The sequence below is a fragment of the Myotis lucifugus genome, unplaced genomic scaffold, assembly GCF_000147115.1.
Source record: "Myotis lucifugus unplaced genomic scaffold, Myoluc2.0 scaffold_22, whole genome shotgun sequence".
Classification (NCBI taxonomy): Eukaryota; Metazoa; Chordata; class Mammalia; order Chiroptera; family Vespertilionidae; genus Myotis; species Myotis lucifugus.
Genome location: NW_005871070.1, coordinates 2125943 through 2143903, shown reverse-complemented (window position 1 = coordinate 2143903; position 17961 = coordinate 2125943). Strand labels below are relative to the sequence as shown.

The 17961-nt window shown below is 35.7% G+C and overlaps 1 protein-coding gene and 1 non-coding gene across 3 annotated transcripts in view; both read left to right on the top strand.

Moving 5' to 3' along the window:
- The window catches only part of MIPOL1 (mirror-image polydactyly 1), a 260511-nt gene that overhangs the window by 73560 nt on the left and 168990 nt on the right, over positions 1-17961 (top strand). For both annotated transcript variants that reach the window (XM_023751493.1, XM_006085815.3), the window contains exon 7: positions 1740-1847. In XM_023751493.1, the coding sequence (XP_023607261.1) occupies positions 1740-1847 (108 nt within the window). The remainder of the gene's footprint in view (positions 1-1739; positions 1848-17961) is intronic.
- On the top strand, positions 15883-15989 carry LOC111825353. Its single transcript, XR_002828514.1, has one exon. It is a non-coding gene; the product is annotated as a U6 spliceosomal RNA (small nuclear RNA).

The following is a 17961-nucleotide window of genomic DNA, read 5'->3' as shown; positions in this document are numbered from 1 at the left end:
ATAATTTTGTGCTAAGATTATTTGAAAATGTAGAGAATAATTGTAGTAGAGAATATTTTCTACTAGATTGTGATGCTTACTGTTATGTCTTACTTATTTTCATGTCTCATTTGTGTCTTCACTAAACACATTTGAACTTTGATTGCGTTGCAACCAAATATTTTGTTACAAGCTAAAAAGGGACAGATACACAGTTTAATTTGTAAGTCATGTGTTCCCTCCACACAAAAGCCATGTGATGTCATGTCACAAAGATTTTACCCATTGTTTTTTAAAATATGATGAGTTGTCACATAATACATGGTGGAATAGACATGGCAATGTGAAAACATCCACCACTTTATATTATATTTGCAGAACTTAGTTTCAGCAAAAAATCTGTCTACTTCGTTAATACTGATTTTAAAAGTTTTAATTTTGTGATTATTATTTAATTTAATTTATAAATCTGTGTTGGTTTCATAATGGTATTAATATGCTGAGGCATGTATTTCCCAATTTGCATTTGTATATAAACATCATTATATAATTTAAGTCAATATTAAGAGTCTGATATTCTTTTTTTGAAAAGGATTTTTATATTACTCAAGGTTAGTATATAATAGTCCGGACTGCAAAATATTATAGAGATCAGAGGCAGAAGGAATCAATGTTAGAGTAGTAAGAAATGCCAGTTTGGATTATGACAGCATCTTTATTATAGCATAATAATGATTTTTAATTCATTATGACAACTAGCCATTTGTCAAATGATTTAGAAGTAACTTTGCCTAGGTCTTGCATCAATATGTATAATTACTTATTGGTTGTTAATTATAAATATCCTAATTTTAAAATAGATAAAGAGTGATTTATAACTTTTTCCTGAAAGATGGATTTAGTACTTTTGTTTGTTTAGCCAGTTTCCCCATGTATGTTCCTATGGTCCTGATTTGAAGCATATCAGTTTACATCCTGCATGGTTATTTTGCGAAATGCTTGATATATTCAATTTAAGATCATGTATGCAAATGGCATGATATTTCAATGATTTTTTTAACATAGGTACTTCTATTAACCCACTTATGCTTTTATTCATAATTTCTTTTTTTACTCATATCTCATATGTTGCCAGTGGGTCAGAATGTCATTTCACATGTTTGTTATCACTGGATTTACTTAAAAATAGAGTGTAGTCAAAATAGAAATTAAGAACACTGGTTTCCTTAATATTTCCAAGTCTTAAAGCACTCTGTGGTTGTCACCTTTACCCTGCACAATTATTTCTTTAAATATTTATAAAAATCTGAAAAATCTCATAATATATTTTTATCATATTTTTTCTTTTTAAAAGTTAATAAAAATTCAAAACAGAATACTACAGTTTATTTATAATCCAATATGTTTTTCAGAAGCATCATTATATTCAGCCAGTAGATATATAATGAAAACCATTTGGTTAATGAAAAAAAATTTTAATGTAGTTTGATCTTAACTTTATGAAAATAATTAGGATTTTCTAACTTGTACGGCAATATTTAGATTAGTTTAAAAAACAAACAGAAAGTTGCAGTTGAATAGCAGAGTACTATAAATAATTACTATTACTGTTAACTTACTGTTTTCAACATTACTGTTAACTTACTATTCTCTTTGCAAAAGATACCTTGTCTTTAAGAATACAGTGGCATTAACTCATGTGACTTGATGAAAAAAATGCTGCAACTCCTTTACTTAATGGGATTCTTCCCCTGTGGCAGTGCAAACGGCTGGAGCAGGAGCTTCATCGTTTGAAAGAGCAGAACCAGACTTCAGCAAACAACATGAGACATCTGACTGCTGAAAACAATCAAGAACGTGCTCTGAAGGTAAATCGCTGTTCCTTCTTGCAGGCAAATTAAGGTTGTACGCCCTCGGTGCCAGCGCTCTGTGCTGCATACATCAGCTGTGTACATTTCCGCAGAAGTGAGCTGTGGTGTTTGCCAACAGCCCCTTCTTTAAACACAGATACAGCACCCTTCTGCCGTGGTATGATCTTATCTCATGTATGTGTACATGAAAACAACATATTTTCTGAATTTTGAGTGATCTCTATTAATAACTTTTGGTACATGTTCATTCTATTTCAGATTTTTATAATACTGTGTTTCCTTTTGTGGTTAATAGAAAGTGGCCACACTAAAAGAAAAAATTAAATCATGAACTTTTCTTCCCATCAATATTTATTACACTAATTTTTTTAATGACTTTAAATATTAGTAACCCACAGAACTGACACCCCTTGAAAGGTATGTGAATATGTTTGGGAATTGAAATAGTAATTAAAATGTTGCTTATTACCAAAAAAGGAAAATATATTCTACTAGAATTTGAAACAAGTGAAGTGTACATTTCATGACAAAAAGTTCTGTTTCTTGTAATATAGATCCAATAATCATGAAAAAGGACATTATTTTAATTCTGCTTACAGTATTTTTTTTCTTATGACTTCCCATTTTCTTTTTTTGACTTTTCCCCAGTTCCTAGCATAAAGCCTGTGACCTAGTACTGGTCCCTGCCCTCGAGGTGCTAACATTCTCATGAACAGGTTAGAAAGGGAAAAAAAAATACCCATGGGAAACAAAAAAATCCATCACTGTTGATATTGTGCAGTAAAAAAAAGATGTGCTGTCTGTGGGATTGTATAGTACTTTCTTGTCTTGAATTAATTCATTGTTTCAGATTACAGAAATTAGCACTGTAACTCACTATCTATTAAAATTGAGAAAGTATTGGCATTTTGATGTGGAACATATTTTTAATATGTCTAAAAAGTATGAGATTTGGTTGAAATCAAATTTTTCTACAAAATGTATTTAGCTTCATTTTGAAACTCTCAGTGGTGGGTTTTGTTATTATTATTTAATGCACTTTTTCTTCTATTCTTTAGAATTTATGGGTGGACCAGAACAATAAATGGAAAATAAAAGACTTGTAGATTTCTGTGATTATTAATTAATTATCCCAAGGAATTTATTCTAGTATGAGTAAAATATTGTATAATAAATTTTAAATATATACTTGCAAATTGAAAGTAACTTTGTTTTTTTGAAACTTTATTTATATTGTTGGCACAATTACAGATATCCCTATTTTCCTCCACTTTGCCCACCTCCATCCAGCCCCCGTACCCCCTCTTCTCTGGGTATCACCACACTATTGTGTGTGTCTATGTGTCAAGTATAATGTGCTTTGACTAGTCCCTTCACCTTCTTTCATCCAGTTTGCCAGCACCCCAACACCGTTCTCTCCTCTGACAGCTGTCAGACTGTTGCATGTACCCATGCCTCTGTTTCTATTTTGTTCATCAGTTTAGTTTGTTCATTATGTCCCACCTATAAGTGACATCATATGATATTTGTCTTCCTCTGACTGGCTTGTTTCACTTAGCATAAGAATCTCCAGGTCCATCAATGCTCTTGTAAAAGGTAAAGCATTCCTTCTTTTTGATGGCTGCATAATATTCCACTGTGTAAATGTACCACAGCTTTTTTATTCACTCATCTACTGATGGGTGTTTGGACCATTTCCAGATGTTGGCTATTGTAAATTATGCTGTAATGAACATAGGGGTGCATGTATTCTTTTGAATTAGTGTTTCAAGATTCTTAGGATATATTCCCAGAAGTGAGATCACTGGGTCAAAGGTAGTTCCATTTTCAATTTTTTAAGGAAGCTCCATACTGTTTTTCACAGTGGCTTCATTCTTGCCAACAGTCTGCATTCCCACCAACATTGCAGAAGGGTTCCCTTTAATCCACATCTTCACCAGCACTTGTTTGTTGATTTTTGATGATAGCCATTCTGACAGGTACGAGGTGATGTCTCATTGTGGTTTTGATTTGCATCTCTCTGATGATCAGTGATGTTGATCATTTTTCACATGTTTATTGCCATCTGTATGTCCTCTTTGGAAAGAGTCTATTTGGGTCCTTTGCCCATTTTTTAATTGGAGTGTTTGTCTTCCTGGTGTAGAATTGTATAAGTTCCTTATATATTTTGGAAGTTAACCCCTTATTAGATGTATCATTGGCAAATACGTTCTCCCATGCAGTGGGTTCCAGAACAGGGAACCCAGAAATAAACCGATGCCTTTATGGTCAAATAATATTTGAGAAAGGAGGCAAGGACATACAGTGGAGTAAATAAAGGCTGTCTCTTCAATAAATGGTGTTGGGAAAGTTGAACAGTTACATGGAAATAAAAAGAAACTAGACCACCAACTTATACCATATATAAGTATAAACTCAAAATGGATAAAAGACTTAAATGTAAGTCATGAAACCATAAAAATCCTAGAAGAAAACATAGGGAGTAAAATTTCAGATAATTCTTGTAGGAATATTTTTGCTGATATATATCCTAGAGCAAGAGAAACAAATGATAAATTAAACAAATGGGACTACATAAAACTAAAAAGCTTCTGCACACCAAAAGAAAGTTAAGTTGTTTTAAAGGCAGGCTCTGTCATCTTGTGTTGTTTTATTATCAGCTTTTGGGGACAAATTTCATAGCTCTATGTGATATCACTATTCCCATTTAAAACAGATCCTACAATGGAAATTCTAGTTTGTTAAGTGCATAATTGCATAGTCTTTACTCTGACATTTTTTATTGTGTGTGTATTTGTGTTAAATTGAAACAAATGGCAGCTGCTATTAATGGAGAGAAATACATGCACATTTCTAAGAGGTTATTAGAATTAGAAGGCAAGATGTAGACCAAAAGAAACCTGGAAGTTAAAACAAAACAAAACCCAAACCTTATAAAATAGAAATCTCTGTAAACCATAGATTATATAATTTAAAGTAATATATAAACAAAACTACAGTTTTACTCCTGAGAAATATGTTACATTAAAATCTTTTCTAGTTGCTTATTTTTTTCTGCAAAAGTCTCAAAATTTTTCTGTTGTGTTTTAGTCCTTTATAACTTTATCCATTAACTAAGCCAACTTAAACTTTTTGTAGAATAGAGATGGGAGGAAGGATTCATATTTAAAAATTCATAAATTTAATCTTTTTAAAGGCCCTGTGCTCATTTTAGCTCTTTTAAAAAATGTCTTGTATAAAACATTTTTTAGTTATTTCATGCCATATTTCCTCCTGTGAAATTTATTATGAAAATTAGGTCATTTATAAGACATCAGCTTTATTCTAAATCAATTTTTAATTTCTTATTTTGTCCTTATTTAGTTCTCTATTATTGCATTCTGTATCATCAAGTTGTTATATAAGTTAGGAATAATAAGTTTATTAATAAGCTATCTGATGAATTAATTGTTCGTCTCCTTTCTGAGCAGTAATTCTATCTTTTACAATCTACTTACAACTATCATTTCTTTTGTTTGCTAACTTGTTTAACATTTAGATAGTATTCAAATGAGCTTTAGGAAGACTTTTTTGAATGAGTTATTTTCTCTGGAAGCTTTCAATCTGCCAAAAATACTTCTAGTATTTTATCATGAATGGTACTATTATTAATTTCACTAATAAAAGTAAACTTGAATAGAGTGAGGGCTAAAAACTCATGTTTTATTTCATTGTGTTACATTGGAATTCCTAAAGGAAGTAGTCCTAGAGTTATGTTTAGGAAAAGTCTTAAGTTAATGGTCAAGCCTTACATAGAACTTTCTAGTTGATAATTTAGACAGATACACAATTATACAAGGAAATACTTTTTAATAATCTTATGCTTTTAAATAACAATGTATTTATTCTTATAATCAGAAATTTTTTTCTACATTTTTTTGTGGTAGAGCATAAAATTGGATTTTTGGTGATCATTTATACATTATTTTTGAAAAGTAGTATGGAATTATACTATTATAGTAGATAAATTGCTAGCATGACACTGTTTCCCTACTTTTATAATATTTGCATTTTTCCCAAATAACACAATGCTACATATAGAATATGAGACTGAGAGTTAACATGAAAAAAAACCCACAAATTATTTATTTCTTTAAAATTTGTCCACTGATGTTAAGAAATTGGTTTCTTGAAGAACACAGTTTTGGTCATCTAATGTTTTTAAAATAAATTTAGATTAGCCATAAATACACAGACATCAGACTTAATAAGAAATTTTTGTATATGCTCTTTTTTCCTCTTTATTTATTTACCTTTCTTATCACACATCTTTAACTTCCTACAATTGGACTTCTCCACTGTAATTCCATTGGAACCCATTCTTTCTGAGATTATAAGTGATCTCTGATGATTAAACCTGTGAAACTTACCATTCCTTGTCTTACTCAATATCCCAGTGAACCTAATGGAACATGTTTCAATCTTTTTGGGGTTCTCCCTCTTGAAATATTTTTTGTAGTACTCTGTTACTATATTGTCATTTTTTCTTGGTCGCTATTCTTTAGCTGTTTTCTCTTTTTCTGTGTATTTCTAAAATATAAGTGGTCCTCTGGGATATGTGGTTAGGCCCTTATTTTTCTTTCTTTAAAAAAATATTTTTTAGAGGAATTTTAGGTTCATGGCAAAATTGCACACAACATGGAGTTCCAACATATCCTTTTGCCCTAATACATGCACATGTCCATAGCATCCAGCAAGAGGGTGGTACGTTTGCTATGATCATGAACCTACTTCAGTGTAACTCAAAGTCCGTATTTACATTAGGGTTCACTCTTAGTGTTGTATATTCTTTTTAAAAAAATATATTTTTATTGATTTCAGAGAGGAAGGGAGAGGAAGAGATAGAAACATCAATGACGAGAGAGAATCATTGATCAGCTGCCTACTGCACGCCCCTTACTGGGGACTGAGCCTGCAACCTAGGCATGTGCCCTTGACCGGAATCAAACCCGGGACCCTTCAGTCCACAGGCTGACGCTCTATCCGCTGAGCAAACCAGCTAGGGCAGTGTTGTATATTCTTGACAAATGTAAAAACATGTATCTACCATAGTGGTGTACTGCACAAGAGTTTTACTTTGAAAATCCTCTGTGCTCTACCTATTTATTCCTCCCTCCCCCAAGACCTGCCAACCATTAATCTTTTTATCATCTCCACAGTCCTGCCTTTTCCAGAATGTCATGGTGTTGCAATTAATAGAGCTTGTAGCCTTTTCAGATAGGCTTCTTTTACTTAGGAATATGCATTTAAAGTACCTCCATTTTTTTCATGGCTTCATAGGTCATTTCTTTTAGTGTTTAATAATATTCCATCTTCAGGATGTACCTTAGGTTATTTATCCACTCACCTACCAAAGGAATCTTGACTGTTTCCAGATTTTAGCAATTATGAATAAAGCTGCTGTAGATATCCATGTGCAGGTTTTGTGTGCTCATAAGTTTTTCAACTCATTTGGATAAATGCCAAGGACTGCAATTGCTGGGTTGTGTGTAATAATATGTTTAGTTTTGTAAAAGTTGCCAAACTGTCTTCCAATGTGGTCGTACTATATTTCACTTCCACCAGCAATAAATGATAGTGTCTCTTGCTCCATATTCTCACCAGCATTTGTTTGTTTGTTTGTTTTTATTGTGGGCTTGTCTCTTCAAATTTCATCCATTTCTATATCACTTATCAGTTATATCCTAATGGCTGCCTTGTATGCCTTCCACTTGCATGTCTTAATGTCTTCTTAACCTTAACAAGTTTGAAACAAAATCCCTAATTTGACTCCCTCACCCTTCTCTTCTTCTTAGGCAGAAGTCAGAACCTGAGTCAAACACTATCGACTATATAATTTAAAATTGATTCCCAATTCTATTTTTCTTTGCCTTTATTGTAGAAGCTGTTGAAGGTTCTCAGCCTTTCTTTTTGCCAGTGAGGCATAAGAGGAATTCTAGTAGGAGGGGGAAGAAGTTGGAATGTATCTGAAAAGTCTCAGGCACCATTCCTTTCTTCATTTCTCCTGGAGCACTTATGCGCTGCCTGGAACTGCAGCATCTATTTTATAGCCATGAAAAAAATGCCATCATTGAGCCCCTTAGTGAGCGAACCACTTCGAGAACATTAGCACCTATACCCTGATTTATTTGTCTGGTGACAGAAATAGTGCCTATATTTTAAATCACTCTTAATAGTTTTCTATTATGTACTTCCAAATTGACCAATTAATGGTACTACCATTCTTCTAGACATGAGCTAATACAATTAACATAATCTTCATATCCTTGTAAGCTCTCAATTATAGTTTGTCAATTCTGCAACAGTGATTTCTTCCCTACTTTTTTCTTAATTATCCTACCTCTATCCTCTGTCAAGTTCATGATCTAGATCAGTGGTCAGCAAACTGCGGCTCACGAGCCACATGCGGCTCTTTGGCCCCTTGAGTGTGGCTCTTCCACAAAATACCACGTGCGGGTACGCACGTACAGTGCGATTGAAACTTCGTGGCCCATGTGCAGAAGTCGGTATTTTGCTCTATTCACTGAGCAAACCCGGCTAGGGCAAAATTTATATTTTAAGAATATTTAACAGCAATATTACTGAGAAGGTAAGAAGATCAGGAATTTGAAAAGGCCCTAAACAAAGTGGAAATGGGACACACACACACACACACACACACACACACACACACACAATAAGTGATTGTCTGAAGTGGTCTTTTACCCTGAGTGCATTCGTCAAACCTGGGTAAATTTGAATTCCATTTTAATGACTTCAAGGGGGAGACAGACTGGAGAGAGAGCCCAGAGCCTGTGTAAGCCGGAGTGCAATGAGGTATGCTCTCCTGAAGCTGGTATCCTAGATGGCCACGGCCTTAGTGTCAGGTAGAGTCAAGCCCTTTATACAAAATAAGACAGCAAGGTAACTTGACTTTCTTGACTGTGGAGGGGGAAGCAGCACTGAGAATATATGATCTGCAGCTCCCTTTCAGGCAGGTTGAGAACCACACAGGTTGCCTGAATTTTTGTTATCTGTGTGGTTCTGAAAGCTGAAGATTTCATTTAAAGTATTCCTACCCTGAGGGGCCCATAGACAACAGATAAAAGAAAATTACCTTCACCTTAGACCTTTAATCTTTCCTATAAAGTTTCAAAGTTCCTGAGCTACCCAAAAAACATGTAAGAGAAAAAGGCACTTCTAATGAACGTCCACAAACACACAAGACAGCAGAATCATGAATTTCACAAATGGAATATAAGTGTTTAAGTAAGAACTTTCAAAAGAGGTGCTTGAGCCCAGCTGGTGGGGCTTAGTGGTTGAGCATTGACTCACGAACCAAGAGGTCACTGGTTCGATTTTCGGTCAGGGCACATGCATGGGTTTCAGGCTCAATCCGCAGTAGGGGGCATGTAGGAGGCAGCCGATCGATGATTCTCATCATTGATATTTCTATCTCTCCCTCTCCCTTCCTCTCTCTGAAATCAATAAAAACATAAAAGTAAAGAAGTGCTTGAGCAAGGAAAATGACTAAAAATGATCAAAGGAATTTGGGTAAAAACTAGATGAAACTTATAGAAATTAAAATAATTAAAATTAAACAGCATATAAGCTGAACGGCAGATTTCAGAGTTTAAGAAACTGTTAGTGAACTAGAAGATAGAGTTGAACAAGTATGGCAATGGAAGTCAGAGAGACCTCAGATCTAGGAATACCAAAAGAACTCTAAGTATGAAGAAATTGCAGAACATCAGATTTAAAGACAAGTTGTTAAAAATAACAATTAGAAAAGACATATTTACTAAGGAATGGCAGTTATATCCACTGACTTATCAACAGTAATAATGAAATAATAAATACACTCAGAGCAACAAGGGGAATAATTTTTTAAACATACACAAAGTAACTTTGTCAAGAGGGAGAGTAAAATATGGTTAGGTAAATTTTAAAAATTAGTTGCTTTCTATTGTCTGAGGAATGTAATCTAAATCTCCTAAGGATGAAATTTAGGATTCCACACTAGTTTTAGCTTGGTTTTTCTTTTCTTTCTTTGTTGTTTTTTTTTAATCTTTCTTTAGTATTGATAAACCCCAACCATCCCCCACTACTTAGAGTTTCCTAAATGTGTCATGTTCTTTAACTTCCTCTACTCTTTATTTCTGTTATGGCTTTTATGTAATTCTGTCTCTAATATAGTTGATTGCTTACATATCATCTTCCCTAAATAAAAAACTTGAGCATAAGGGATCAATAGCTTTTTCATGTTGCTATTCTCTTGCAATTTAGCACATTGTTGAACTCATATTACATGACTAGTAAGTTTTTAAAATAAAAATAAATTTTAATCTGTCCTAGTTGAAGTCAACATATTTATTGAGTATCTACTAAGTTCAAGACACGGATGATATGGATTTATTCTGGCATAATATTGTCTTCATAGTTACTAACTGCCCAACTAAAACTCTTTAGAAGGATTTTTATTTTGTGTTAAAGTTTCTTTGCTCATGAATTGAGCAGCATCAGTAATTTTAGCTTTTTACTATTGGTTTAAAAATATTGATAGAAGAGATTTCTGTTTTGTCCTTTTCTCTTTAGAGGTCACTGCAGGATAAACTCTTTTAAGAGACTGAGTAACCAGCAAACACCCTTTCTACCCAATAGTAAATAATAATATAATTTCTTATGATGAAATCATATATTGGAATGAGTTTTTAGTCATTTTCCTATGTTAGCCATGTTAATGGACTGCCTTTGATATGCCTAAATGATGCTACCCTTCTACTGTCTGTGGGGTATGGCTTTGGATTGTTTTCTAGTAGCTAACTCTAGTAATGGGTTTTTAATTTTAAAATTCTGAATTGCCCATTTATTAGTTGTAGAGCATTGATTAAGTCAGTTAACTTCTCTGAGTATTGGTTTCCACATTTGTAAGATGACATATTGTTGCAATTGATAAAATGTATGGACAATCTATACTAATAAAAGGGTAATATGCTAATTAGACCAGGACGATCGGATATCTTCCAGACATCCGACTTCCTTCTGGACAGTTAGGGGGCGGCCAGGCTGGCAGGGGGACAGTTAGGGGCGACTAAGCCAGCAGGGGGACAGTTAGGGGGCGACCAGTCTGGCAGAGGGGCAGTTAGGGGGCACCCAGGCTGGCAGGGGGGCAGTTAAGGGGCGACCAGACTGGCAGGGGACCAGTTAGGGGGAGATTAGGCCAGCAAGCAGAGGCAGTTAGGGGCGATCAGGCAGGCAGGCAGGCAAATGGTTAGGGGCGATCAGGCAGGCAGGTACAGTGGTTAGGGGTGATCAGGCAGGTGAGCGGTTAGGAGCCAGCAGTCCCGGATTGCGAGAGGGATGTCCGACTGCTGGTTTAGGCCTGATTCCTGTGGGACATCTAGCAGTCGGACATCCCCCGAGGGTTCCCCGATTGGAGAGGGTGCAGACTGGGCTGAGGGACTCCCTCTGCCCCCCCGCCCCCGCACAAATTTCGTTCACTGGGCCTCTAGTCTATTCATAAAGTATGACACAATATGCCTATGTTCCATTGGGTGTGGTGGTAGAAAGACCATTGGTGTAGATGTCAGACACCTGTTTTCTTGTCCTTGTCCAAATCATCTTTGTCAAATTATTTTATATCTTCAAAATGAGGAGGTTGAAACTAAAGCAAAATGTAAGGATATACATACTCTATATGTTTGTACTGAGGGCATTTTAAATTCTATTTAATTTTTTAAGAACAAATGATGGTTGTGGCTCTCTAAATTAACCTAGTTGGGTGACAATTCTCCCATCGGTTTTTAGTATTTCTGTATGGCCTATATTATACGGCCAGGTCAAAAGTAGGTTTACAATTGTTCATATGGAAAATAATACAGTAATTAATAAATAATAATACAATAATAAACTGTGTTTCTCGTACTCACAACTGTGAACCTTCTTTTGTCCCACCTTGTATATTTAGCACTTCTAACGTTCTTTGTTCTCAACTATGTGTAAGATATATTTGTTTAGCAGCCTTGGAAGATATAGTATCTTTCTCTAAAGCAGAGTATTGTTTACTACCCAATACAATAAAAACAGTATCTCCCTCTCAGGCAAAAGTCAGGCAGGTTTGCTGCAGCATATTGTGACAGATCGGGCTTCCTTCAGCTTAGAGTTATTTAACTGTGATGCAGTCACACTGTGTGTGCATATCTACCTGGTCCCCTCTTTGTTGCCCCCATGGGAGCTGGGAGACAAAGACAACCTTTACAAACATGGAGCTTATCTGTTTGTGCTGTGCCTGAATAAATCAAAGTTCTTTGTCTGTGACCCAGAGTTCCTGTGTCTTCCTTCAGCGTGCACAACACTGGCGGGCTAATTGTTAGCTTGCAAGTAGCATACAAATCTCAGCCCCTTCACCGTTATTTAAAAAACATTTTTTTTTCTCAACGTTTTGTCTTCCTCAGAATTATAGTCTGGATTTTCAGTTCATATACTGTGTATCTATCACTAGTACATCTGTATACTCTCTACTAGATATACAAACATCTCAATACATTCAAGTATATCAGGTGACCTAAAAATGTTGCCTTTTTTTTTTATCTGAACTGATTGCTCTAAGGGACATTACCAGTCCTGGAACCTACCTTCAATGTTGTTTGGTGCATTCTTTTAGTTTCTTTTATCTTGAGTCACCTGTTTCCTGGATCTGATTTTTGTTATACTTGATTTATGCTTTCATTTTGATAGAGCATATTATCTAATAGTTTCCTAAGAAAGGATAAGGATACATGAAAGTTAAATTTTTAAAGACTGTAAGTTATTTTTTCAGGATAGTTTCCAGAAGCAGAGTACTTGAATAAACAGTATGGACATTTAAATTCAGATTCCTGACCTCGATTTCAGGATTACTGAAGCAGAATATTTGACAAAGGACCCATAAATCTTGCATTTTAATTTTATTATTTTTAAAACTTTAAAAAAGTAAATATCTCTTTTAAAATTTACATGTTCTTTAAAACAACAGTGAGCTACCACATCACACCTATTGGAATGGCTAGAAACATATACTCTTATACCGAATGTTGATGGGATGTGGAGAAACTGAATCTCTCATACACTGCTGGTGAAATGCAAAGTGATGCAGCCACTTTGCCAGTTTCTTATAAACATGTACTACCACACAACCCAGCTATTGCATTGTTGGGTCTTATCCCAAAGAAATGTATGTTGACACAAATCATATACAGAAATATTCATAGCAGCTTTTACTTGCAATTGCCCCAAACTAGAAAGAAGCCAGATATCCTTCAGCGGATCAACATACACACAATGAATGATGTGTTGTTACTCAGCAATGTAAAGGAGCAATTGATTGATCTGTACAACCTAGATGCTTCGCATGGGCACTATGCTGGATGAGAAACATACATTTCAAAGGGTTGTATCTATATGATTCAATTTATATAAAAGTCCCAAAGTGGTGAAATCATTATGATGGAGAAAAGATTATTGGTTTTTTGGAGTTAGGGTGAAGAACAGGGTATGACAGTTAAAGGGTAATAGGAGGTTTCTTTATAGTGTGGTAACACTTCTATATTTCAATTTTGTAATTTTAAAATGTCATAGAATTACATACCAGGAAGAGAGGAAAGGAGGGAAAATGTAAAAACAGATGAAATTCAAATAAGGTCAATATCTGACATTGTACCAATGTCAATTTCCTGGTTTTGACAATATACTGTGGTACATACTAGTATATGATGTCATCACTGGGAGAAGTTAAATGAAGGCTACACAGGAACACTTTCTGCAAGTTCTTGTGGGTCTTGAATTATTTCAAAATAAGAAGTTATTTAAAAGTATGCATGTTGCCCAGCCAGCGTGGTTCAGTGGTTGAGCATTGGCTCATGAACCAGGAGGTCGCTGGTTCAATTCCTGGTCAGGGCACATGCCCAGGTTCTGAGCTCGATCCCCAGTGTGGAGTGTGCAGGAGGCAGCTGGTCAGTGATATTCTCTCATGATTGATGTTTCTATCTCTCTCTTCCTCTCCCTTCCTCTCTGAAATCAATAAAAATATATTTTTAAAAGGTATGCATGTTCACCATAGCTAGTGAAAATAGAAACTAATAATGTGCACCTTTCTCCTCCCACAGTTCATAGAACTGCCCAATTAATCTTGACTAGGAATTATAATAGTGGATATCCCTGTCTCTCACATAATTTTAGTAAGAATGGATTTTACATTACACAAAATAGCTTGGCATTTACCATGAGACTCTGTTTTCCTTCATAATGTGAAGTCAGAGTTTGATAGTTCTAATATGTGGGTCATCTCTGAGTCTGGTTTTATGATTGTTTTGTCATTTGACAGGTTTTTGGTTTTGTTGTTTTTTTTGCTTTTGCCCTTCATGTGTCTCATAATTTTTTGTCGAATGATGGACATTGTGAATAAACCAGTGGTTCTCCTTTTAGGCCCGTAGTGTGAGCATTGAGTTGAACCACACAGAAGTTGAGCTGGATTTGGGTTTTGTTATAGCTGTGGTTACTGCCCATGCATCATAGTTTTCACGTTGTTCTAGTAACAGGTTGCCGATGCCTTATGCTCAGATGGAAGCCTGGGTGCTGGAGAGTTTTTCTTAGTGTTCATGCTTCACCCTCGGTTTTCAGTTGATTCTGTGTGCTTGAACTTCAGAGGATGCAGATGTTGCATTCTTGCCCTTCTTCCAGCAGGAGAATTCTGTTTTATAGTCTGGTGTTGGAGGAGTAGGAGTTCTCTGCCTCAATCTTAAGACAGTCTCTTTGTGCTTTGGGGTGGGGCTTCTCAGAGTTCTTTCCCTGGCAGCCAAACTCTCACTTGTATCTGTGGCAGGTATTACATAGGACAGTTTCCTGCCCTTCTCCCACTTACAGATGCTATCTAATAGTATTGGCACAGGATATTGGACCCAGGTCTATATCCTGCCTCTTACCCACAGATAGAGGGAGTTCTTGTTTCTCTGGTTTCCAAACTGTGGTTTTCTTGTGCCCTGAGGGTTTTGCTGCCCCTTTTCAGCTACACGTGGCTTTTGCTGTATTCACAGAAGAGTCTGCCAGGGCAAGGGGAGAGGATTTTTCTCCTTCCATAGCAGCAGCCAGTCCCCTCCCCAATACACCCTGCCTGCATGCATCAGGGAGGGAAGCCATCTCTGGTCTCCTACCCTGCCCTTGATATTTCTCATGAGCACCCAGTGGAGATGTGTGGGAAAGAGCCTACCAGTAAATGCAAATCTCCATTTCTCCTTAAAGTCTTATCCTCCCTTGAAATTAAGACTGTTTTGTTTTCCTGTGAGCTTAGCTTTCTAATGAGCTTGAGAAAAGTTATGACCTTGTGCTGTATTCGGTTTTTCATATTGGTAACATGCAGTTGTTCAAGCTTTTTGCATCCTAGGCATAGGCATTACATCTACTATTGGATTTTGATAAATGTTGTTTGGTCATATTTAAGTAGTTTCTTTCTAGAAATATTTTTTAAGTTTTTATTAATGGGTATAAAAATTTTATTGAGTTCTTGATGTTGAACAATTCCTTGAATAAACTGTTGGGTTTGATTTGTCACTGTTTTCATGTCACTAATTTTTATTTTTATTAATTTAAGTTTTATTTATTATAGAATACCTTCCGATAGCACTTACTGAATGCCAGACACAGTCCTAATGCTTTGTATAGATTACAGTATTTAAATCTCAAAGTGACTCTATGAGGTAGGAGGCACAACTATTCCTAATTTTATGGGTGATGAAACTGAGGAACATGGGTTAACTAGCTTAACGTTGTTATGGACATAATAATTGGTCAGATCTGAACTGAGGCAGTCTGTCTCCAGAGTTCATATTCTTAATATAAATGAAATTAACCTAGAGGGGTTTTTTTTTGTACTGTATCAGGATTTGTTGTTGCTGTCTTTTGTATTTCTCTAAGCTGAGTGTGAATTTTTTTCATACGTTCAGGAAATGTGTGTGTGTGTGAATTTAAATAAATATATATAGTGCTCGCTTCGGCAGCACATATACTAAAATTGGAACGATACAAAGAAGATTAGCATGGCCCCTGTGCGAGGATGACATGCAAATTCAGGAAGCGTTCCATATTTTTAAAAAAAAGAAGAAAAAATATATATATATATTTGTTTTTTTTTTTATTTATTTTTATTGGCTTTTTCTTGGTCCTTTGTTCCTCAGTAATTTTTGGCATTTTACAGCTTTTTAAAAAAAATTCTTTATTGATTAAGGTATTACATATATGTCCTTATCCTCCCTTTGCCCCCCACCCCCCACTTACAGCTTTATTAATACATATTTATATACCATAAAATTCATTTATTAAAGTGTACCATTTCAGTATATTTACAGTGTTTTCAACCATCATTGCAATCTAATTTTAGAACATTTTCATATCCACCTGAAATATCCTATACACATTCCCCCAACTATCCATCTCAATCTCAGTCAATCACTAACCTGCTTTCTACAGATTTACCTGTTCTGAATATTTCATATAAATGAAGTCATACAACATATGGTCCTTCATGGCTATCTCCTTTCACTGGGCATATGGAAATTTCAAGGCTCATTCATGTTATAGCATATATCAGTACTTAATTCCTTTTTATTGATATAATATGTATATGTGTATATGTATGTGTGTGTGTATGTGTATGTGTATATGTATAATCTCCTGTATTCTGTTTATCAGTTCATTAGTTGATGAACATTTAGATTGTTTCCACTTTTTGGCTATTATAAATAATGCTGTTAGGAACATTTATGTATAATTTTTTATTTGAACATATGTTTTCATTTCCCTTAGTTTTACATACATAAGAGTGGAGTTGCTAGGTCATATGGTAACTCTATGTTTAGCATTTTGAAAAATTGACATACTGTTTTCCAAAATGGTTGCACCATCTACATTTCCACCAGCCATGTATAAAGGTCAATATTTTCCACATTCTTGCCAGCACTCTCTGTTGTTTTTATTATAGCCAGCCTAGTGGGTATGAGGTGGTGTCTTACTAAGGTTTTGATTTGCATTTCCCTAATGACTAATCTTGACCATCTTTTCATGCATTTATTGGCCCTTTGTGCATCTTCTTTGGAGAAATTTCCATTCAGATCTTTTTCCCATTTATAAATTGGGTTATTTGTCTTTTCATTCTTAACTTTAAAAATTGCTTTACATATTCTGTATATAAGTCCCTTATTAGATACTAGAGGCCCGGTGCACGAAATTCGTGCACTGGAGCGGGGTGTGTGTGTGTGTGGGTCCCTCAGCCTAGCCTGCACCCTTTCACAGTCTGGGAGCCCTCGGGGGATGTCCGCCTGCCTAAGCCGGCAGTCAGACATTCCTTTCGTAGTCCGGGACCCCTCGCTCTTTACTGCCCTCCTGTGCACTGCTCCTTACTGCTCAGCTTGTGGCTCCTTAATGCTGTGGTGGAGGCAGGAGAGGCTCCGCCACAGCCGCTGCGCTCGCCAGCCATGAGCCCAGCTTCTGGCTGAGTGGCGCTCCCCCTGTGGGAACACACAAACCACTAGGGGGCAGCTCCTGCATTGAGTGTCTGCCCCCTGGTGGTCAGTGCACATCATAGCAACTGGTCATTCTGGTCGCTCTGCCCTAATGGTCGCTTAGGCTTTTATTATATAGATAAGACTATCAAATAATTTTCCCTTTCTGTCATTGTCTTCACTTTTTTAAAGGTGCCCTTTAATGGAATGCTTTTGGTGCTGATCTCAGGAAGGCTTTGCCTAACTTGGAGTTACAAAGATTTACATGTATGTTTTCTTCTAGAAGTTTTATAGTTTTAGCTCTAACATTTATATCATAATCAATTTTGCATTAATTTGGGGATATTGTGTAAGGCATAGGTCAAAATGCTTTTTTTTTTACATTTGGATAACTAAATACAGTTGACTCTCCAGTGGTTCTCAACCTTCCTAATGCCGTGACCCTTTAATACAGTTTCTCATGTTGTGGTGACCCCCAACCATAAAATTATTTTCGTTGCTACTTCATAACTAATTTTGCTACTGTTATGAATCGTAATGTAAATATCTGATATGCAGGATGT